Source organism: Pleuronectes platessa, chromosome 20, assembly GCF_947347685.1.
Source record: "Pleuronectes platessa chromosome 20, fPlePla1.1, whole genome shotgun sequence".
Taxonomy (NCBI): domain Eukaryota; kingdom Metazoa; phylum Chordata; class Actinopteri; order Pleuronectiformes; family Pleuronectidae; genus Pleuronectes; species Pleuronectes platessa.
Genome location: NC_070645.1, coordinates 7,260,634 through 7,284,003, shown reverse-complemented (window position 1 = coordinate 7,284,003; position 23,370 = coordinate 7,260,634). Strand labels below are relative to the sequence as shown.

Below are 23,370 nucleotides of genomic sequence, written 5' to 3'. Positions count from 1 at the left end.
CCCGTATAACTCTACATCTATCCAGTTGTTTTTATCAGCATTGAAATCATCAATAATAACAAGTTTGTCAGCTCCACTGCAGCCAGAACAGAACCAGCTTAATATTTGACAGATGATGTGGCGGTTTAGGCTCATGAGCTGCTTCTTTTTTCTCTTTTTCCTGTCCATCATTTTTTAAGCCGCTGTTTTCTTTCTGTATTTGTGAATCGCAGCCCGGCCTCTTTGAGGTTTACCACTGGTTTGTATTTTGTGGTAAATCCTCTGAGGTTTTTCGTCATTGAATCTGTCTCTTGCTCATTGATGACGAAGCTTCTCTGTCTACATTCTGGAAAGCGTTCTTGACTTGTTGTGTAGTCATTATTTCTTCTCTCTCTGCCATGTTTTCCCTCTTTTGAGCCTCATTATTATGTTCTCCACCCATCCAGTCACTTCTTCACTCCTCATACTTGCAGACAATTCCAGCTCTATCTAAATGACAGCTGTCATTCAACTCTGAGACACTTCTGAGCTTCTTTCTCCCGGAACTAATGTTGAAACGACACGTCTGCCAAGGAAGTGTCCAGTTACTTTTGATCCCCTTAACTTTGGGCACAATGTGTTTAGAGTGCTGTACTGTATATCCCACACAGATGTAAACCTGTTGGATTTAAGCTGAGACTGAATCTGTCAGAGGTTGAAGTTCTGAAAAATTTCTTGAGACAATGTTCTGGAAAAAATGTGCAGAGCAAGCAGTAGGCAGGAAATGCATCAACAACGGCGTCAGGCCAAATCACCAAAAGTCCTTAATTCTTAGGGTTTTTCCAAGTTGACGTTTTCATTTGCGTCTTCTATTGGTGTGACACCTCATCACTCTGTGAATTGTCATTCTGTATTCTCACATGGGATCACTCTGACATTTTATGGACATTTTTACAGGAAAAGTTCCAAGAAAAAAGCTGCCGCAACTGACGCGGACGGCTGCGTTCTCACCTCATTTTTTCGTTTGCATTGCAGGAAGCAATGGGCCCCAGAAGTTCTGCATTGAGAAGGTGGGGAAGGACACGTGGCTTCCTCGGAGCCACACGTGGTGAGTGGAGCTCTCCACCTGTGATTCCTCCCACACACCGTTTTGCCCAGATGTTATTTAATTATATTACTTTTCACCAGGATTAACACAAATTAGGTTAACTATAATTCAATCAATGAAATAGATAATTAATGGGAGTGATGGCATGACGCAAGAGGAACAGTGGAAGCAATAAGCAGTAAGTTAGACACTGATTGGAGCTGCATCACAATTAATGAAGGAAGCTCTTAATATCCCTTTGCTAATATGCAATCAGGGTTTTGGAACACAGCTTATAACCAGTAAATGTTTCATTGTGCTTGTTCTTACTGATCGTTGGTCTTCACTTTTGGTCTTTTCAGTTTTAACCGTCTGGACTTGCCTCCCTACAAAAGCTTTGAACAGCTGAAAGAGAAGCTGCTCTTTGCCATCGAGGAGACGGAAGGATTTGGCCAAGAATAGAGGGCGGAGTCCTCGTCTCTTTCTCTCCTTCCCCCTTTGCTGTTTAATCATTCAAGTAAAACAAACTAAAAAAACATAATTGCACAAGAAACCCACCAATGTATATAAGCTATTTTCTCATTTAAAACCAAATTTTAATTTGCAGCATTGATTTTGCTGCGGTCCCTCATATATTATATGATAACCCATCGTGAAATATGCAAGAATTCAAGCATTTTATTTCCGCCTCTGATTGAAAACAGAAGTCTTGGATATTTTTTAATTTCCTCTCCACTGCTGACTGGCTTTTTAAAACGGACTGAACGCGTTTTTGAGAGGATTTTATTGTAGAAGCACATTCTACTTCTAAAGCTCTAGTTCTATAGAGCTTAAAAAATGTAAGAGTAGTATTGGGGTCTGGTGCCTGAATTTCTTTATTTCCCTGTTGGACCCATAGTAATTGTTAGTTGTTGTTTTTGTTTTGTTTTTGCGTGATTGCATGGCTGCCTGGGACGATGACCATCATCACCACCACAGATACAGACATGTAGAATGGAACGCTCTGTCTCTGAATGAGCTTTTTTAGCTTCCTCAGCTGAATGTGTTCAGGATGGACTGAAGCAAAGGAGACTAACCCTCAGTGGTTGTGAACACTATTGTCCTGTTCGGGATCAAAACATGAGTCGGGGGGGGAAAAGACTGCAGTGTAAAGCTCCTGCACAAAAGCTACTCTATCAAAAATGAATAGGAAAAGGAAAATCGTCTAAATTAAAATATGAAAGTGTGTTTTTCTGCTGGTGTGTCTGTGTGTGGGGTCAGTGGAGCCTGTGGTTTGGAGGTTAAAGCTAGAGACACTGGACTTTTTCAAGGCCACCTAGACAGCAGCCTGCTGCTTCAGCTTTGCAAACAATACACACAATGATAACAAGAAACGAGCCGAGAATCAATCAGAGGCTAAAAACTGATTGAGTGCCTCAATTGTTGAACACTTGGAGTCTGGATGTGTCTCCATTCTGTGGTTTACAGAGCACCAAACATAGAAATCACATTTACTTTAACATTTCCGCTGGAGGTATCATGCTAGATGATGTATTTAACCATTAATATAAAAGGAAACATGATTATTTTGGGATTAAGTCCAAAAAAAGGCCATCTATACATTCATTAGAATGTTTTCCTTTCTCTACATCTACATGTGTACTGAAAGGAGCTTTAGTCCCCTTCTTGGATGGGAACTCCTGGCATGATTACAAAAATAAGTCCTTATCAAGTCAGCTGATGTCCTCGATTGTCACTGTTTGTTTGATTAACCATTAAAGCGACACTAACGTGCCACAGACCAGACTGTGTGTGTGTGTGTGTGTGTGTGTGTGTGTGTGTGTGTGTGTGTGTGTGTGTGTGTGTGTGTGTGTGTGTGTGTGTGTGTGTGTGTGTGTGTGTGTGTGTGTGTGTGTGTGTGTGTGTGTGAGAGAGTGTGGAATCATTTCACAGTGGAAGCCTGAGGTCTGTCTGAAGCCTGAGGATGCACTGCATCAATGTGCATTGTGTGTTTTTTGTTCATGCTCCGCCTTTATACGGTGGCTGGGACGTCTCACACGAGGGAGCCGAATGCAAAAGCCACAACACAACTGCAAAAGTGACATTATTCATTCAGCCTGTTTCCTTGTCAACATCCATTGTCACTCACTTCTGATTTTTTTCGATGTGTAGCTTTTGTGGTTGTGTTGTGGGGTTTGCATTCCTGTTTTCCTTTTAATGTGCTTGTGTGAGACGTCTCGGCCACCATACCTTTCTCTGCCTGATCCTCTTTTCCACTAACGCTTCAGGGGACATGCTTTTTTTTCTTTCTAAATGTCAAGCCTGACTCCATTGTTTCTAAATGAGAACTCTGGTGTTTATTCTTTCTGTCAGCGGTCTAAAACAAAACGAAAAAACGGGTTTGTCAGTGGCAGGCCATTCTCCTTGTTTTCTACAGCATCGTGTTTCTCCGGATCACTGCGATCAGCAGCAAGCTGCTTTAATGCTTTTCTAGAAGGGGGCTTGTGATTAAAGTCAAGTTATCAGTCTTGTATATAACGTGATGATGAGCTGTCCCTGAGGAAGAGCAGCGAGGAGGACGAGGAGGGGACGCCTGTGTCAAGACAAACATTTACTGTAGCAAAAGGAGCCGACTTTTAAAGAGAATTCAAGCCGCATAACTTTGTGCTTCCTTTTGAACAGAAACCTGTAATCAAAGAAAATCAACTGTATGTGAATATTCATTGTATAAAGATAATGAAAGTAAATAAAGTACTTAAATATTATAATTAATTACACAGAGCCACCACTCCATTGATGGAAATCTGCGATGCCTTTGATCTTATCAGAAATAGATGGGACGTTTCAGGTCGCCTGATCACAGCCAGGAAGTAGGCGTCACATGACCTGGAGCGGTGCAGCTGTTTCAAGACGACTGTTTTATCGGCCGAGTGTGGGACAGTGCAGCAGGTCACCTGAAACTCGTCCAGACTGTAACATATCGCGTGTAGATACACACTGTAAACACCACCTACACTGTACAGAATGCCCCTTTACTGGAGACGATGTGTATAGAAGATTCATTTTTAATCTGCTTTCACCCATTTGAAATGAAGAGAGATGGATTTATGAGATACAAATAAATAAGTGAATAAACTCCCCTCAGTGAGCACGGCTGCTGTCTTTCTTCTTGGTGCGATGGGATAAGAGGCCTTCAGCTCAGGATTCACAAAAAAGGAAACAATGGAAAGTTTTTTCTATTCTGGTCTATAAAATAAATTATAACTGGTATTGTTCTGATTGGATTTTGCCTCTGGAAAAAAGCAGATTTAATAAATGTATCTGACCATCTTTACAGCTACTCTGAATTCATTTCTGAACAGTTTGTCCAGGACTGATGCCTTTAAGAGTCTGAGAGCTGCAGGCTCATCTTGAGTCCCTGGCCCATATCTGAAATCAGATTCCACTGATTAAGTTAACTTGGGGTTTATTGTTATAATTGTGCATTAACCTTCTCTGTTTTCATAAATCTGCCATGAACTCCAAAGCTTTTACCTTTACTAATTGGAAGGAGACATGTAGATGAAGAGCACTGAGTTTGAATATTTTTCCCCACTGGGCTCCACATGGGATTTATTGTATAATGTATAGACAAGATGTGTGTTTGTGTGTTAAGATTAATCGGATTTAAAGCAGCTTCAGTTACTGCTCAGTTTCCTCAAACCTGCTTGTTGCTGCTCACGGCTTCTTTCTTTCTAACACAAACAGATTACAACCCCATTGTATTGTTTGGATTGAAATTAGGCTACCTCATTATCTGGGGAATAAGATGCAGACCGACCAGACAAAACCACTTTAGAGTTAAAAACTTTAACTCTAATTTAATTATAAATTATCAGTTGCAGCAGAAGCAGTGACCAAGGAAATACATTCAGTAAAAGTAGATTTGAAGTCTTCACCAGTCAGGAACGAATTAAATGTTAAAATAGACAAAACAAGTCTGAGATAAGAGTGAAAACAAATAAAATCCAACTGGCAAAACAGCTTCTTGTTACAGTTTGGTTATTAAATATCTCCTAAATAAACATCCTCCAGTGAAAACAAAGTTTTTTAAAACCCAATAGATAGCTATCTTTATCAGATACAGTCTCTGGCTTATTTACTCAAAGGCATGATGGATTCCTGTGTGCAAGGTCACTTCTTCTTCTATTGGGAATTAACTACAATAATAATAATAAGAGGTAAAGGAATTATTAACAGTCCTGGTCTGCGTCATCCTAGTCGCTTCAGCAGGTCGACGGCTTCTTTATGGACCTGCAAAAAAGGAGCAGACCTGAATATTCCCAGAGGTACTTCAACATTTACCTGACGTTCACACAGTAAAATAATTTCATTATTGCACGCACATCTTTGTCTTCCAGTGTGTGAGCAGGGTATTCTTTAGCTTTGGTTAACCACATCAGAGCTTTCTCCTTGTCCTTCATGGCCGAGTAGGTCTTCCCCAGCATCAGCAGGTTTTTACTGTAGAAGTCAGGATCAACTGAGAAGAACAGAGAACACGCTCTTTGAGATTTATGTGCGTTTCAAACCTTTGAAGGCGTCATTTACAAGCATAATGCCGTCGTGTTTTTTCTAAAAGACTGAGTAGCAGCCAGTGGGAGAGCAAGCCGCCGCAGTGAGTCTGTTAGTATGCAGCTGTTCCCCACCTTCCTCAGCTTTCAGGAAGAATTCCAAAGCCTGAAAGAGAAAGACAGAAAAATGGAACTCTGTACAGCTTTGAGAAGATTGTTAATTCTAGTGACAGATCACTGATATGCTCTTCAGCCTCAAGCTGCTCCGACTTCGTGTAACCGGGACGTGACGAGTGATGAAGACAGATGAGGCCTCACCTCCTCGTAGGTGGACACAGGTGGCGAGGAAAAAAGGGCCGCCGCCACCTTGCGCTGATACCACGGCAGCTCGGCAAAAGCGAAGCACCTAAGAAAGACGAGACACGGGATAATTTTACCAGAATAATTAGAGTTCCGTTCACACACACTGAGGTACAATGTGTTTGACCTGAGCATCTCCTTCTAAACCGTTGTTTAAATGTATGGTTTGAGAACTTTTAAAGGTTCAGTGTGTAGAATTTAGTGACATCTAATGGTGAAGTTGCATTTGGCAGCTGAATACGACTCACCTCACCCTCCCCTTTTAAACATGAAAGAGAACCTGTGGTAGCCTTCACATGTCATGATAACAGGAACTCAAACTGTATATATAGTCAGATGACATGACAGCTCCTGGAAATCTAAGATAAAGTGTATTGATTGCCCCCTGTTGGCTGGCTGCAGTATAAATCATGAATCCAGCACCCTCCAAGTTCGCAGAATGGAACATGGACTAAACTTAAAAGTCAAAGTACACGTCCTATATATTTGCTTTGTATCATTTTTGGTAATTCATGTGTTTGTTTTTCCAGTAAATTATGTTTTAATTATTTCCACCAAGGAGGTTATGCCTCCACCTATGCCAGTTTGTTTGTAAGAAGGATTACGCAAAAGCTACCGGATGGATTAACATGAAACTTGGTGGAAGGATGCAGTATGAGCAGATCTGGATCCAGGTATTTTATCAATTTCTTAAAAATTGCTAGATATGGCGGTTTACAACATTTTCCCATAAAATAATGCATGGATCTTAATGAAATATCTTAATGAATATTTGCCATTCCAAATACTTGTTGGATGCTATGAGACTTGCTGGAACATGTGCTATCATGGGGACCTTGCTATACCGTAACAACACTGAGATGCAGTCACTGGCTCCAAATGCACAAGATTTTGTATTTTAGATATTTGGGAGGAAGTGGAGACTCCATCTTTATATACAGTCTATGTACAGGATCAATTTTAACTGGAGGACATGGAGTCTCCTGAACCTGGTTGAGAGTGGATTAAATATGGTTGACTATCATCCATGATCACTATAACGAAAAGGCAGCAGTTCGTGTGGAGTCCTTCCATTTGTGGTAGTGAACTATTGTCCACCACACAACACAGTCACGTCGCGTTCTTTAAACTCAGATTGGCAGACGAGGGGAAACACAACACTGAAGTGATGTTTTGGGGGTTTAGATTAAAACCAGCAGCAGTATATTCCCCTTCGAAAGAACATTTTGTTTTTGTTGGGGGGTGGGGGGTTAACAAACTTTATTTTCTTTTAATTCTTTCCATCCTTTGGGCATCAAATGGTGTCAAATGCTTCACTTTTGTTGACTGAAGAGTCTCCACTTCTGCCAGAGTCAGTTCCTTAAACCTGCCTGTCAAATCTAAAACAGACATGGCCGTTCCGAACTTTAAATCCCCCAAAATAAAGACTAACTCACCAGTAACCCAAGATGTGTAAGGAAGTTGCGTCTTTGGGATTGAGCTCGACGGCCCTCTGGGAAAAAGACACACGTTTCACTTCAGGATATATTCAGTCGGGATACAGTGATGTAATACCGCGCGGGCTCGCTGCCCTCTCACCTCTAGATGTTCCCTGATGATGTACGAGTTCCCGATTTTCACTTTGATTCCCTCGTAATCCCCGACGTCACTGAGGCACACGGCATACCACTGTGTCAGGAGAGGAACATAGCAGAGTTTGAAAGCCCTTATTAAAAATATAACAAACTTTCTCATAAAGGAGTGATAAACATTCTGCTGCCGAAGTTGAATCTGTCCGTGAAGAATATAAGGGGAAACTGAAACCACCGCCTTACTTTGTGGGCAGCGAAACACTGGTCGTCTTTCTCCATTGCCCTCCTGGCGTATTCAAAGGCCTCGAATATCAGCTGCTTCTTCCGCTTGGCCTCCATGTCCGGCAGGAGGGACAGGTCCCGAGACGCCCGGGCCAGCCTCCACAGGACCTCTGCCTCATCACTGGGTGGACATGAGGGTATACAGATGGAGTGTGCGTGTGACAGAGCAGTTAATCACTGTGGTCTGATATTAGATGTAGTGAGTTTTTGAAATCTTTTGCTTTGGTGCCCCCTAGTGGCCTCCTCACCTGTCTTTGTACTGCAGTAGCAGCTGGTAGAGCTTCTCCGTGTCTGCACAGCTGTACAGGTAGTCGGCCTGCTCCAAAACCTCCTCTGCACAAACACACAACAGTTAATTCAGTAGAAAGGAAATCACACGTTTATTTAAAGTAAACCATTAAAGGTATGAAGTCTTCACATCTGTCAAAACTCCAACTCTTCACTCATTCAGACTCGACCGACATCAAACATCTTTTTGATTTGTTTAAGCAAATCAACTTCTTAAAATGTGAATATTTGGTAGTTTCTTGCGGTGGCCCTGAAGTGCAATTTACAACAACAAATCACAACACCAAAAAGGAAAACACAACAACAAATCAATAAAAAACAACAAATTATAAAACACAACAACAAATGACAAATAATAAAACAAAAACATATTCACAAAACACAACAGCAATTAAGGACAAACACCAATAAATCGTGAAAAACAACAACAAATGACAAAACACAAATAAGTAACCACACCAATGTATCATCAAACCACCACATCGACAGAGTGTGTTTTCTATTCGTTATTTGTGATTTGCACTTCAGGGCCACCACAGTTGCCCCATTCTCTGTGATGATGCCAGAATCCATGTTTGAACAATGTGCCAGTTAGCAGTTTGCCAACTACCTTTTCCTGCTGCATGGAGCACGGCTGAACTCTGCACCCAGTGGAAGGCTTCATACCCCAGGCAGGAGAGAGCAGGCAGCCCGAGGACGAGCGCAACACTTCTGCTCTGTGCGTACAAGAAGGTGGTCACAGGTTAAAGCAGTTCTCTGGTGTTATTTATGAGGATCAGTTTGAGTTGACCACGACGTAACCTGAGTCTGCGGGTGACTGCTCTCTTTACAGTAGAGTTTGATAAACTACAGTTAAACCATCAACTGAACCTGCTCTGATGACAGAGCTGCTGCTGACCTCTCACCTACTAAATGACAGCAGCAGCTTTACAAAGTCCTCAGCAGTTAGAACTGTTTGTTCGGTTTATTTACAGGTTGCAAACAAACATCAAGGTGCATAACCGTCATCTACTGTATCTTCTGTATACTCCTTGGTGGGAGTCTTCAAGGGGCATTCTATCATAATAATAAAAACTTTATTTATATAGTAACTTAAAAAAAAAGCTATTACAAAGTTCTATTAAAGAAAAAAAAAGGCGACAACTAAAATAATACATTATTTTAAGTCAAAGACAAGTTGAATAACACAATAAAAAACTGTACAAAGCGATGGTGAAAGAAAGAGATTAAAGAAACACCCAATAAATCAGATTATGTAAGAGCCATCTACTAGAAGTAAGGTTTGAGAGATGATAAAAGCGAACACTGATGTTTCTAGAATGAGTTCCTCATGTTAACTATGCCAGACAATTATTGGGCCAGAACAGCAAATGGAACCAGTCTCCCTCGGTCTGAGGAATTTCTAACACGGTCTTATCTCTCAAGCTACAGGCTGGTGAGGACTGATTAAGAAGCTTAGCCCACTAGCTCCATGTTAACCCATGAAGAGCCTTGGACGTCAAGAACAATATTTTAAAGTCAATTCTTAGTACACACAGTGACCGGAAGCTAAAATAAGATATGATCATGCTTTCATGATATGGCTAGAAGTATGATGACTTCATTTTAAACACACAAAAGCTGGGCAGTCATGTTTTGGCTGAAGCATGTAGTAGCTGCGTTAATAAAAGGCACGAATCCCTCTTTCAAGATTGGAAAAAAGTAACAAAATAGATTATCTAATTCTGGAGTTATACCTAAAAGTTGCAGGGTGTAGAATTTAGTGACATAAAGTGGGCTACTACAAGAAACAAGGTGGCCTCCATAGAGAGACCCCCCCCCCCCCCCCCCCCACCCCGATGTAAATATAAAGCATTTAAACATAAAGGGCCCATTCTAGGGAATATTAAACAACAATTTGTGTAATTTAGATGAAACACACTTGTGAAAACTTGCGAAATTAAATTTCTGTCATTAGATCCCTTTCACCTAAATCTTACACACTGGACCTTTTATTGGCGTAATTGTGTTAAAACTTGCGGGTGAGGTTTTGGTTTAAATCAGCTGAGGGGTTTTAACAGTGGGTACCACATGCTGAGCTTGAGAGGCAAGAGCCGAACTTGTTCTCAGGGCCTGTCAAGCTGGACGACATTCGCTGCCACCCGATCCTTTACGGCAGCTTGGCAATAATAGTACAGAAGAGATCATGTGGCTGATTCGGATGGTTTAAAGGACAAATACACCAGAGTGTCATGCATGCATGCAATACCCCCCCCCCCCCCCCACAGGAAAGGGAACCTGGGGTAGCCTTCCGTTGTCATGACAACTCTTAAGGTGTCTAGTTTGTCCAGTCTGGGCTACTGTCAAAACATGGTGGCCTCTGTTGACAGAACTAGCTCCCTATGTCAATATTAAGTATTTAAATATAAACGGCCCATTCTAGGGTAAAGAAAGCATAGATCCCTACAATATAGATGATACACATGTTCATTTTGCACCAATAGATCCCTTTGACCTAAATCTTACACACTGGACCTTTAAGAAACTGTCATTTAATAGGTGCTGGGTTGATGTGGTCACATGTTTCTCAATGATAACAATATATCATCATATCATTGTCTTATATCGCTGTTATAAACCGCGACACTCGCACAGGTGACAAAACAACAGTGTGATAGAGTGAAGCCGGGTGTTATTTACGGTGAGAGCAGCAGCGGTCTTCCTAGAGGCGGTCCAGTAACACCGGTGTGTTCTCCGGACCCCGGCGCCTTTAGCACCGGACACCTGAGGTAAAGCCCTGCTCACGAACCGCGTCAACACCCGAGCCGCCATCGGGTCCAAGTTCCAAACGTTCGAACCCCTGGTTGTTTATATATACAGTTGTAGCAAGGAGCATTCAAGAGCACGGAGGGAAAACGTTGCTGAATGACGTACCTGCTTCTCGTTTCAGTGTCTTAACAGTGTGACCTGTTGAGTTAAATTCACATAACTTCTCTCTACCGTTGTTTATGTTTTCCAGATTGTAATTTCACGTAGTTTTTAATCAGAATTTCACATCAATATTACGTACAGATTGAGTTCGGGAGATGTATTAGCATTTATAAATGTTATTTCCTAATGACCAGAAAATTAGGCGGTTTATAAAGTCACTAATATCAAACAGCTACAGTTCAACCATAAACGATCAATGAGTTCAACACAGTTAAACAACGGGGGGTCTTTTAGCGGCTAGAATCAATGTTACTCTTGAACGCAGCCCGGGGAACTCTGTGCCGCCTGCTTATGAAGTCGACGGGAAACAAGCACCACTCTTCAAAGTTCCGCTGTACCACTATCCAGGCTGTTGTGCGCACTGGTGCCAGTGGAACATGTCAGTCGCGCAGTCTGAAGTCAGCAGAGACACAATAGCTGCGGGTGTAGCCCCGGAGGAAGAGAACGGGCCGCTGGGAGACTGAGGCCGGAAGAGGAGGAGGGATCTCTGGGCGGCTCCGCTCCCGCTGCTCAGCTGTTCCTGTCAGACAAACGTGTCCGGAGCCACCGCAGGCGCTTCGGGATTCTACCTGTCAACAAGTAAACAGGTAAATAACTCCGAGTCACTTTATAGATCATGAGACAACATGTCAGTGTTTCACTGGTTTGGTTGGTGGTGTTAGTTCTGCTGCAGGAGCCCGCCCCACCCACCACAATGTTCCCGCATGTCACTGTCCAGACTCTTTGACTCTCTTATTATTCATGTAATAGCTGCTTGCACCGAAGCATTAAGCAACGTTAAATATATATTATATCTGAAATGTTGGGAAGTAATTATTATAACATTAATAATACATTTATATATATATAATATTTTGTTAGTCTTTTTGCATTATATTTATATTTCAATATAATGTGCCAGTGTCAGTACAATGTGCAAAACTTCAATATTATTGCAGTATTTCAATATTAGGTGCAATATTTCAATATTATTTGCAATATTTCAGTATTATTTGCTATATTTCAATATCAGGCGCAATATTTCTATATCAGGTGCAATATTTCAATATCAGGTGTAAAATCCCATATTACTTTCTCCTTTATCAGTTCTACTTAGTGCCTCTTTAGTCTATTATTAGTTTATCTGCCTCATGTAACTTGCTTATTTAATTGTTAACATTATTCTCATTTCTATTGTTATATACTACTAGGCACGTGTTTTCTTTTACTTACTTACTTAATAATAATAATAATAATAATAATAATATTAATAACAATAATCTATTATATTGTTGATACAATAACCTTGGAGCAAACTGGCACAACAAAAAGCCATTACAAGGTGCGTCACGAAGAAGACAACAGAAGAATACAAACATCTATTCAAGAGGAATTTCAAATTAAAGACAACAAATCAAGGAGAGCAGACAAAAAATGAAGAATTTAAAGGATTGGAAAAAGTAAAGGATAAAATAAGTATAGCAACCCCCCAAAAAACTTAAAAGAAATTAAAAGCCATTCCAAGTAGAAGTTGTAAGAGCAAAAATATTTAGCAAATGTACCTAAAACAAAAGTGCTTAAGTACAGTACATGACAGTTTCTAATTGAATCTCTCTGACATTATTTGTGTGATAAGCTGCCATGGCCTCAGGGGGAGCCTCAGCCCCAGGAGTCACCCAATGGGCCACTAAGGTGGAGCTGACCATCTCCTGTGAGAACCTCCTGGACATGGACGTCTTCTCCAAGTCCGATCCTCTGTGCGCCTTGTACATCAACACTTCAGGCTCCCACTGGTATGAGGTCTGTATTCGGTTGACTCACCCATGACTCCCAGCTTCCTACACCAGGAGAGCTGCTGCTAAAACAAATACACCAAACTCTCTTTAGAAGGCTTGATATTTTTTACATTTCCTCACTGAATGTTGGAGATAAACACTGGTTTTACCAACTTTTAAGTCTTTGTGACTGATGAACAGTTCAGCATTACTCTGGAACTCACTGGGCCTAAATCTTGAAACTTAAGCTTAGGAGATCAATGGATCTATCAGAGATGAACTCCACAAAATGTCCTTAAAACTGAACCCAGACATTATCTGGAGTTTGTCTTTCACATATATGGAATGTAGCAGGAGATTGTTGAGGTAACACACATTCCATTAAGAGGAAAACGTCCGGAACATTCAGGCTAGGAGTTGCCATGAGTAGAACATGAATGAGATGCGACATGATGTATACGTGTTTTTGTTTACAGCACATTAACACTGGTGTCAGACCTTACTGCCCAGAACTCTTGAATCTTAAGCATGGAACATCCTTTTCATCCCAAAATATTTATATTCTTGTTGTTTTTATCAGTTAGAAATGTCTCTGAAACATCCACTCGCTTTGACATTTTCAGATAATTTTCCTGCTGTACTCTCACATTGACTCAAGTAGACATTTTTTACGGATATTTGACCAGGAGGCCGGTAGGAAAAGTTCTAGAAAATGTCCAGAGCAACTGACTCTAACCTTTGCATTCTCACAAACGGACCCTCTGAAAAGTTTCATGAAAATGTCCTGATACTTTGCATGTTTGAAATCAGTTTTCCACACGTCTCACAGATTGTAGCCGAAGCCCTCTGACCGGAACTCACACTAGATGTTTGTTGTTTCTTTGTGATTCAGTTTGGACGCACCGAGATGATCCTGAACTGCCTGAATCCAAAGTTTGCCAAGAGGTTTGTCATTGACTACTATTTCGAGATGGTGCAGAAGCTGAAGTTTTGCGTGTATGACATCGACAACAGTACCTATGACCTGAGTGATGATGATTTTCTAGGGGAGCTTGAATGCACCCTGGGTCAGGTGAGCGTCACCTTGTACGGTTTTAACACAGATCTTTGCTCCTCCCTGCACATGTCTCTGACGCAGTGTCTTTTGTGTTCAGATTGTTTCCAGCAAGCAGCTGACTCGATCTCTGTTGCTGACAGACAAGAGGCCTGCAGGTCGGGGGACCATAACAGTGAGTGGGCTTATTCCTCCTCTCTAATAGACGTATGTAAGTGCTCAGCTGTGAATGAGACACTCTCCTCCTGCACACAGAGAAACTTGATAGAATAGAATAATAATAAACTTCTTATTGGTTATTAGGAACACTTTTTGGGAAAAAAATAATGAGATGTCAAGTATAAAGTCGCAGAGAAGAAAGAACCACACAGACTTGGAGGGAAGTGCCTCTGATGTGATGAATATGTTCAGTTGACTGCATTGTTGTGTACAGGGGCGTGATTGTCAAAGGCCTTTCGTTGTTTCTCAAGAAACAATGAGGTGGGTTCAAGATTTTGGATCCGAAAGAAGTGAGACTCTGGCGAGCACTGGGTCTCCTTGGTGCTTATTGACTTTTTTTCTCATGATATATAATGATATAATGATATAATATAATGATATAATTTTTTTTCTTAATTTCTTCACTGCGGCCCTAATATACCCTCATATGACACTGTACTTTTACTTACAGCACGTTTACTCGTCCTGTGGGTTTAACTTATGTCTCTAACACCTTTTACTTTGGTTGTACAGAAACTCAGTTTTAAATCTCACCTAAAACTTATATCAGACTTCTTATTTCTTCAATTTAACAAAACCCAAGTTTGAACCCCCAATGAAAAATGGCCCATGTGAAGTTTTAAGGGATTATCGCTGAAAATAGACATAGTGCCGTGCAAGGTTGTAAAAAATGAAAAAGTGGATAGCAAGAAAATTAAAATATGTACAGTACGGTACATTTTTTTATTCATTGGTTACAGTACATGTACAGTGGCTTCAGAAAGTAAACTCACTCTTTACTTAAATTTGTTGTAGATCTATTTTAAATGGATAAAAACGCAGTTTGATTTAATATAATAAAGTCTGGAAAGAGTGAAGGACAGAATATTTGCTGAAGCTACATGTAAATAGGAAGACATTTTATCCAAATTAATTTTTGACTATTCAATGCTTCTCTTAGTTGTTAGTACATGATATAATAACAGTTTTATGGCTGGATTTAAAATATGAACACGCTTTGAATGTGAGTTATCTCTCAATACTACATGCTCCAAAATATAAAACTGAAGGGTTTTAATTCCTTTTTTTACAATAGATCTGTGCTGAAGAAATAACAGACACCAGAGTGGCTGAGTTTGAGGTGTCGGGCCGCAGGATGGACAAAAAGGTACTGAAGCTCATTTTAGGTCTGACATTGTGGTTTCAACTGCCTTTTAATTTCCATTACCTATAAATGCTGTGTGGTATTAATCTGATTTGCTTGTTAAGTATTTGTGGTGGTCCGACCCTTTCCTGGAGTTCTACAAGCAGACAGAGACCGGCTGGCAGCTGGCTCACAGGACAGAGGTGCACACATTTACCAACGGCCCATTCACTTGCTCGCATTGAACTGTTGTGGACATGTGGTTCATTTTAACCTGTTTATGTAGGTTGTGTACGACAACCTAAACCCAATATGGAGACCCTTCCGCATCTCGATGCGATCGCTCTGTGGAGGAGATGTGGAGAAGCCCATTAAGGTAAAGTCTTTTGTCTTTGCTCTGTAAAATGCAGCCTATTAACATGATGTGTTTCCTTAAACTACCCCCACAGCAACGCTTCTTTTGTTGGCTTGATTCACTCTAACAAACTAATTATATATTTTTCTGATTGCATTTTTGTCCCCTTGTCCATTTTAAAGTGCTGCTTGCTACCCGGCTGGATGTGAGTGTGCATGCACGCTTAATGACGTCATCACAGAAAGGTGTGCATTTTTTGCTATGTTCTTTATACTCAGCTTAGTTACTGTGTTTACATCATAGACTGTAAAGATGGACGTCTACACTTCTTCTGAAATCAGTTACTAATCATGATATAGTCCCTATTTAGCGAGTTTGCCATTTTGTATTGCTGATCAAATGTTTAGCGAATTTTGTTCCAACCAATAAAGTGGACTTATTGTTTCCCAAAGGGTATCGTGAAAAGTAGTTTGCCACAGCTAGTTACTAACTGAGCAACATCATGCATTGCAGTCATGGCAGCCATCTTTATATTCGGTCTATGGTTTACACTGATAGTGAAAGGTAATTGGATATTTGTGCATGTGAAGTGGGACCTTTATAATTTAGCATAGGGTTTGACTAGTATTACTAAATGAGGAATCTCCCTTGCTGACCACAGATATGTATTATGTTATTATGATTTTAGAATTTAGGACTACATGGTGAATATCCCTTGTACGTTGGAAGGTAAGATAAGTTACCAGCTACCAGTATATGTAGGCAGGTACAGCAGGTCCAGTTGATGTTATTGGATGATAGTGAGCACCATGATTTTATTAGAGGCTCAGTGAGTAGTTAGGGACATCTAGTGTTGAAGTTGCATTTTGCGGTTGACTAATCCTCCAAGGATAATTTTATATCAAATTTCTGCTAATAGATCCTTTTCACCTAGATCTTACACACCTTTAAGTAAGCATTATATATTTCTGACTGAATTGAAGAGCTTGTTACTGAAGTACAGGTGGATTTTCTCTGGTAGTCTTAAAAATATGTAGGTAAACAGTTTTTTAACAACATTTTTTTAGCATTTACGTATTGAGACATATTCATATTAAATACAAATTGAAATCTATGTTAAGATGGATATAAGCAGCAGTGTTAGTAATGGCTGTAGAAAAGCTGCGTCATCTGTTTCAGTAAGTTTCTCTCGTCGTCCTCAGGTGGTCTGTTACGACCATCGCATCAGTGGCTCCCATGATCTCATCGGAAGCTTTCAAACCACACTGGCAGAGTTGCAAGTGGGAACACACATTTCCCCGGTGAGTCTTTTGTGTGTGTGTTGACTCCAGCCCCACCAATACAAGGCCTTGTTACTTATTAAAACGTGGCTTGAATATGACTTGTCTTCTCACTTGCAGGCTGAATTCGAGTGCATAAACCTGAAAAAGTTGAAGAAGAAAAAGTATAAAAACTCTGGGGTCATTTGCGTCAAGCGCTGCCAGGTAATGGGTTAAAGGTTGTGACTTTTAAGACGTCTACATTTTAACTTGATCTCTGTCAGTCAGTGAATTTTCTGCTGCTTGGGTCCACACACCTTTTGCTTTCTCAGTTGGTGAAGGACTACACCTTCCTGGATTATATCATGGGCGGTTGTCAGATCAACTTCACTGTGAGTTTGGAAACATTGGACACAAGATGTGACGTATTGCATGTTTGCATGTGATCACTGAGAGATTCAGGACGTCTTGACCCCCTAACCTCTCTCGGCTCTGGCCTAGATCGCCATTGACTTCACAGGCTCTAACGGGGATCCAAGCTCTCCACGCTCCCTCCACTACGTCAACCCTGATGGCTACAACGAATACCTGGCAGCCATCTGGGCAGTGGGTAATGTCATCCAGGACTATGACAGGTAAACCTTCAACTGAACTCTTATAGTATAAACAATGCAAAAAAGATGTGCATTTTGGTTTATAATTTACATAAAAATATTTCCTTAATTTAATTTCGATATATTGATTATATGCTGTATCTGTGTTTTCTTTTTCTTCATAGCTATTTATATTTCATTACATTACATATCATTTAGCTGAAGCTTTTAACCAAAGCAACTTACAATAAGTGCATTCAACTATTATTTATGAAAAAAAGATAATAGTTAAACTGTAAACTGTACTAAATCAAATTTCTTTTTCATAATGGTATTTATAATGATAGTATAAGAGTAATTGCCGATTTACATATATGTGTGTGTATTCAAAATGTTTTACCCCCCAATATCAGCATCTTTCTCAAAATCTATATCAGTCAAGATATTTAATCTTCATCTTTTTTACGACCATGCGGCAGAGAACTAAAAACAATTTTACAGACTAAAAGGGAACAAAAATGCTTGAGAAAAAAACGACTGAGATGAAACAAAACAAACTTTCAGAAGTGTTCAAGTGTTGGTATGTCAGTTTAACTGGTTTTAACTGGAACCTCATGTATTTCACTGCAAGACTAAGAATACTACTTGGTTGGATTATTTTATTGTATTAAAGACTAAACCAAACTTTACTAATCATTTACAGTATATCAAACAAGTTAGATACTATTTTTTGCAACAGTCAAACTCTTCTGCAGTTTGTTTAATATGTGCTGATGGTTTACTTATACCTTTTATTTTGTGTATCTTTTTGTGTAGTAACAAAATGTTTCCTGTCTTTGGTTTTGGAGCCAAGATCCCTCCCTCCTGGCAGGTGATAAAAACTCAAATTTAAGGACACGATGAGGTTTTACTTCCTGAGCTTTCACTTTTCTCCAATGAATCAGTTGGATATATTGAAGTAAATTAATGACGAATGGTTTAAATGTGATGTTATAAAGTATTTCTATGTTCCTAAGAGATAATGTTATTTCATTTACCTTGCCGGCAATCGCCTGTAATTTGAATATAGCTGAATTATTGTTATCTAGGTGATCTGAGACTTCTGCAGTTGGGAACACGCAAATTATGAGATGAAGTTGACACCGTTTCCCTGACTTGTTCTATTTTGAAAATCCGAGGTATAAAAGATGAAAAATTGTCACTGACTGTATTTCTAATGATTAATATCCTCACACAGGTTTCCCATGAGTTTCCCATCAATTTTAATCCAGCAAATCCATTCTGTGCAGGTAGGTGTACATTTGTGACAAGAGCACTACCTTTATCAATGCGGCACTGTGCTGCCATATGTACAGCATGTGTGTGCGTGTTGCAGGCATAGAGGGAGTGGTGCAGGCCTACCAGCAGTGTCTACCCCAGCTGAAGCTCTGGGGTCCCACCAACTTTTCTCCGGTTATTGACCACGTCACCTGCTTCGCCAAACAAGCTCTCCGGCAGAACACGGCCTCGGTGAGTAGCTCAAAATCTGCTGTTGAAGTACTCAGTGGTGAATGTGAAATCCAAGCTAACTGATAAATCACATCATTGTTAGAATCAGTTTTGAGAGCAGGACGTATTGGATAATTTCAGAATTTAAATATTATTAATATTTCAATAGTTTTTTCTAGAAGTCTGTAGATTGTGGAAGAGCATAGCAAATATATCAAATAATTTAAAATGGGGATAATACATCAAATTTATAACATTTACAGCAACTTGCCACAAGTATAATCTGAATGAAACCCACTAGTTATACGATTATATTTAAGGATCATGTGGAAACTAATGATGATATGAATGATTGGCTCTTTGTGCTCTTTATAGCTGTTCAGTTCTCTCTGTCCATCTGCAGCAATACTTCGTGCTACTCATCATCACAGACGGAGTGATCACAGACATGGATCAGACATGTGCTGCGATAGTAGAGGCCTCTCGTCTGCCCATGTCTATCATCATAGTGGGCGTGGGCGATGCTGACTTCAGCGCGATGGAGTTCCTCGACAGCGACGACAAGCTGCTGCGTTCGCCGACCGGTGACACCGCTGCGAGAGACATCGTCCAGTTTGTGCCCTTCAGGGATTTCCAAGTAAGCAGCAGCGCAAACCTTTGCATTGATGTAACAGAATTCCAGAGTTTATTAGAAAATATTTAATATTCCAATATCACTTTGAATAATTCTTATATACTGATTTACAAAATATCACTCTTCAACTTTGTTAGTTTAGTTCTTTACATCAGATAAGATAAGATACATTTATTAATCCCACACACATGCACAGACAGACTCATGCAAATAGGGGGAAATTTGTCCTCTGCTTTTGACCCATCTGGTGAACACAGCAGGACACACAGAGCAGTGGGCAGCCATGCACGGCGCCCGGGGAGCAGATGTTGGGGGAGTAAGGTGCCACTCAGGGCCACTTAGACAGTGGGTAGGGAGAGTCCTCTTGGACTTTTTTGGACAGATCCAGGTGGTTTCCATTCAGGTATATTTTTTTGGTTGTCACTCCATGGAGTCGAACCAGAGACCATCCAGCCTGATTTTCTGCCCATAGTCCAATTTTTCTGCCACTAGTCCACCGCCTCTCCTCAGTCTGTATTGCTCCTTGATGTGCGCAGTTAAATGTACGATATGTAGCCACAAGGGGTCTCACAATTAAAACAATACCAAAAGACCATAGTTTGATGACATCGTCAATCAGCGTGGTATCATGGGATTTATTGTCTTCACCCTCTGTCCTTATCCCATAATGATTGCCATTGGTTAACAAGCTACTGGCTAGCAGTGTATTTTTAGTTTTTCTAAGACCTATGTTGTTTGGCCTGGAAGTTACAGCATGGCTGAATCGAATATGACACTAATTAAAGGCGACCAAAATGGATTTTTATATGTGGAATTAAGAAAATGTCCCTATGAACCCAAGTGTGTCCCACTAAGCTACTTAAACCACACAAGTTGGCACAAACACTGTAAGTGTGGGAGTGTGGATGAAGACTAACCCTTGCACTTTCTCATGTGACATTGTCGTTGCAGGGAAACAGTGTGGCCCTCGCCCAGAGCGTCCTGGCAGAGCTGCCCGATCAAGTGTCCTCCTTCTTCAATTCTTACAAGCTAAAGCCCCCAAATATATCCAGTGTTTCTGAGCCGTCTTAGGAAGGTGGGGTAATTATCCCAAATACCTCATATCTACCACATGCCTGCATCTCGTGCACCCTCTTTACTAAGTTGCCTGTATGAATGGTGCAAAGCAACACCATGAATAGTTATTTTATAGCTTGTGCTGTCGCATGTAGAGGAAGAAAATTATGGTCAATCAAAGATTGTATATATTGAGTTTTGAAATTTGTTTTGAATTGTTGAAGATGAATTCCTGTGACATGATGCCTTGTAATGCATGAAATCACCAAGCAATCATAATAAAAGTAATCACACTTTGCACTACGAGCGTAGCACTGTGACATGCTCCGATGGCTCTGTTGATTAAATTGTTGTTTAAATGTTTTTCTGTCCTCTCTCTGTATGATCTTGTCTCTATTGTGACTGTTACTTTGCACACTCTCTAGTCTCTCACTGCTCTAACGTCTTTAAATTGTGTGGGAAAGCTGTGTGGTTGTTCAGTGTTTGTGCGGTGAATAATGTTTGTGTCCAGGCAGTGCGCTGCTGGGAAAGTCTTGTGTCAGCAGCCGCACCTTTCTACAGTCGCACTGAGAGTCATCACGTCTGTTCTCCAGCCACAAAGTAAATGTGATTCAATAAATGTTTGAATGATCAAGGAGAACCGAACATGAGGATCAAAGTAAAGGAGGAAGAGCTGGTTGAGACAGAGGAAATCCAAATTGAGCAGAAGGAGAAATTTGAATCTCTGCAGGAGAGCTGTGAGGAGAAGCCGGAGTTCAGGGTCCTCCTAAATTGGGCCAGCTCAGAGAAAAGGATCTGCAGAAACAGATGAGAAAGTCGGAGGAGAAGTAGTTCATCGAGCAGGTGCTGTCACTCAAGAGAGAAAACATGCAGGAGGAAGAAATATGTCCCCTGATCCAAGTTCCATCAGCTCATTATGATTTGAATCTCATAGATCGTAGGTTTGTTTGAGGTTTAGACTTTGAAAAAGAAAAAGAGTGAAACCTCCCGTCCCGTTAATTTCAGACATGCGGTATAGATAGTCGGAGCGCGTAAAAAGAACGAAAAGACAACTATATTTTAGTTATAGCCTCTCATTTTTTTTTTTTTTTTTTTTTTTTATCTTCATGGCGTATCTGCTCATGTCAATTATCATGTATTTTTAATGAAAATGAAAGGGCAAGCCTGTAAAAAAAAAAAAAAAAGTATACATAATGTAACCATATTTGGAAGCTGATTAAAAATATTCCTTGAGAGGTTATAAGTGACTTCAAGTGGATTCCTGTTCATGGTATTTTTGACTATGCTGAGATACATTTTTGTGTATTTTACTGCAGAATAACAGAAAATTAAAGAGCAAATCTGTGAAAGTGGCCCAATGTATTCCTTGAGATGTTATAAGTGACTTTGAGTGGATTCCTGTACTAAAGTTGCCAATAAATAGCTGTTTATACTTCAAAATGCATTTTTGCCAAGCGTTGAGAAGCCTCCAACACTGGATAGCTGTGATGTTGGCTGGGGGATCCTCCTCTTTGATGAACTGCAGGTCAGTACTGACATGTCAGTATATATCTGGGAGGGAGTGGAGAAATATAATCACTGATGTTCCATTGCTTGTACACCATTAATGGACAATAATCACATTTAGCTAAAACACGACTTAGCTACAATAATGGGAAATTGCAGTCACTGACTGTTCCATTTAGGCCCAATCCCATTTCACTCAGCTAGCGCGCTAGCGTGAGGATGCTAGCTAGCTTTAGCGTGATGTTACTGAGCTGAACGGTTCCTCTCATAACAAAGCATCCTGATAGGGTTGCATAGTATCTTTTCAATTTAAAATGTCATTGATTCACTTCAAGTCATTCACTTTAGTAAGTTGCAGTTTAGTAAGTGAAAACAATGGCATTGGTTAAATTAAGATTTCAACAATGTTCTTACAATGACATCCCAACAAAGTTGAAGCCCATAGAAACAGCTCAGCTAGCCCCTCAATGCACAACTTGGATAAAAGTCTGATTTAAAAAAATTGAGGGTTGTGGACCAGCCCAATTTTGCAGGTGATGGTGTTTTGCACAATGGGACTGGCTAACGCAGTCACTTCAAGTGACAGTCTGCTGCCCCCCACCAGTGAGTAGTGGTGGGGGGACTCTTCCGGCGGATTAAATTGAGAAAAAGATAGAAGACTTGGATAGTGAGGGATTAATACAGCATATGTGTAGGCTATTTTATTTAGTGACTTTATTTTGGAAGGTTTATGTGTAGTTCCTGTTATAAGCCGGTTGTTGGTTGGGACTCTTGTTTTGATAGGGGTTTTAAAGGAAAGGGGTGCTGTTGAGAAAATGTTCGAGAGTGTGGAAAACAAAGATGGAAAGGTAAGAAGCGAATCAGCCATGTCTGTTTTGTAAAAAGCTTTTTTTAACTTTTTGCTGTCTCAGAAAACATTTAACAGCGCCCACTCGAATCGCCATTGGGTCATGTTGGACGCCATTAGGTGATATACTGATGTTGTACATGGAAGCACTTGCTCCTCAGGTACAAAAAGTAACGTCTAATAAATTAAAAGAAAAAAGTAGCCGATTCGTTTTCTAAATGCTACCTGAGGATTCGGATGACGCTTCATCTAGATTCATACATAGCTTCTGGATGATTCAACCCTATTTCTTGTCTTCCGATTCCGTACTTTTACCACCTTTGGAAAGGCAAGTTTTAAAGCACAAAACATTCACACAATATAAAAAGTATTTACTTTTTATCTTACTTTTAATAATACTATAGCATTACAAGTCATTATGTTTGTAAATAGTTTAT

General features: G+C 40.3%; 3 protein-coding genes across 6 annotated transcripts in view; 2 read left to right on the top strand and 1 right to left on the bottom strand.

Moving 5' to 3' along the window:
* LOC128425962 (NEDD4-like E3 ubiquitin-protein ligase WWP1) overlaps nt 1-4,172 on the top strand; it is a 31,984-nt gene extending 27,812 nt beyond the window's left edge. For all 4 annotated transcript variants that reach the window (XM_053412796.1, XM_053412795.1, XM_053412797.1 and 1 more), the window contains 2 exons: nt 994-1,066; nt 1,408-4,172. In XM_053412796.1, coding sequence (XP_053268771.1) covers nt 994-1,066; nt 1,408-1,507 — 173 coding nt within the window. In that variant the 3' untranslated portion in view covers nt 1,508-4,172. The remainder of the gene's footprint in view (nt 1-993; nt 1,067-1,407) is intronic.
* Nucleotides 4,173-4,853: 681 nt separating this feature from the next.
* On the bottom strand, nt 4,854-10,916 carry rmdn1 (regulator of microtubule dynamics 1). The gene is made up of 10 exons (XM_053412800.1): nt 10,755-10,916; nt 8,686-8,791; nt 8,036-8,120; nt 7,749-7,908; nt 7,513-7,602; nt 7,371-7,426; nt 5,893-5,980; nt 5,710-5,740; nt 5,410-5,543; nt 4,854-5,317 (listed from the first exon to the last, which is right to left on the bottom strand). Exons 1-10 carry the CDS (start codon nt 10,884-10,886, stop codon nt 5,276-5,278), a joined length of 924 nt encoding a protein of 307 aa, XP_053268775.1. The 5' UTR covers nt 10,887-10,916; the 3' UTR covers nt 4,854-5,275.
* A 452-nt stretch (nt 10,917-11,368) lies between these two features.
* LOC128425963 (copine-3) lies at nt 11,369-21,827 on the top strand. Its single transcript, XM_053412799.1, has 16 exons — nt 11,369-11,632; nt 12,661-12,824; nt 13,692-13,871; nt 13,954-14,028; nt 15,148-15,219; nt 15,321-15,398; nt 15,482-15,571; nt 16,753-16,851; nt 16,951-17,034; nt 17,142-17,201; nt 17,311-17,444; nt 18,219-18,273; nt 18,640-18,691; nt 18,778-18,911; nt 19,294-19,527; nt 20,476-21,827. Exons 2-16 carry the CDS (start codon nt 12,666-12,668, stop codon nt 20,593-20,595), a joined length of 1,626 nt encoding a protein of 541 aa, XP_053268774.1. The 5' UTR covers nt 11,369-11,632; nt 12,661-12,665; the 3' UTR covers nt 20,596-21,827.
* Nucleotides 21,828-23,370: the final 1,543 nt, after the last annotated feature.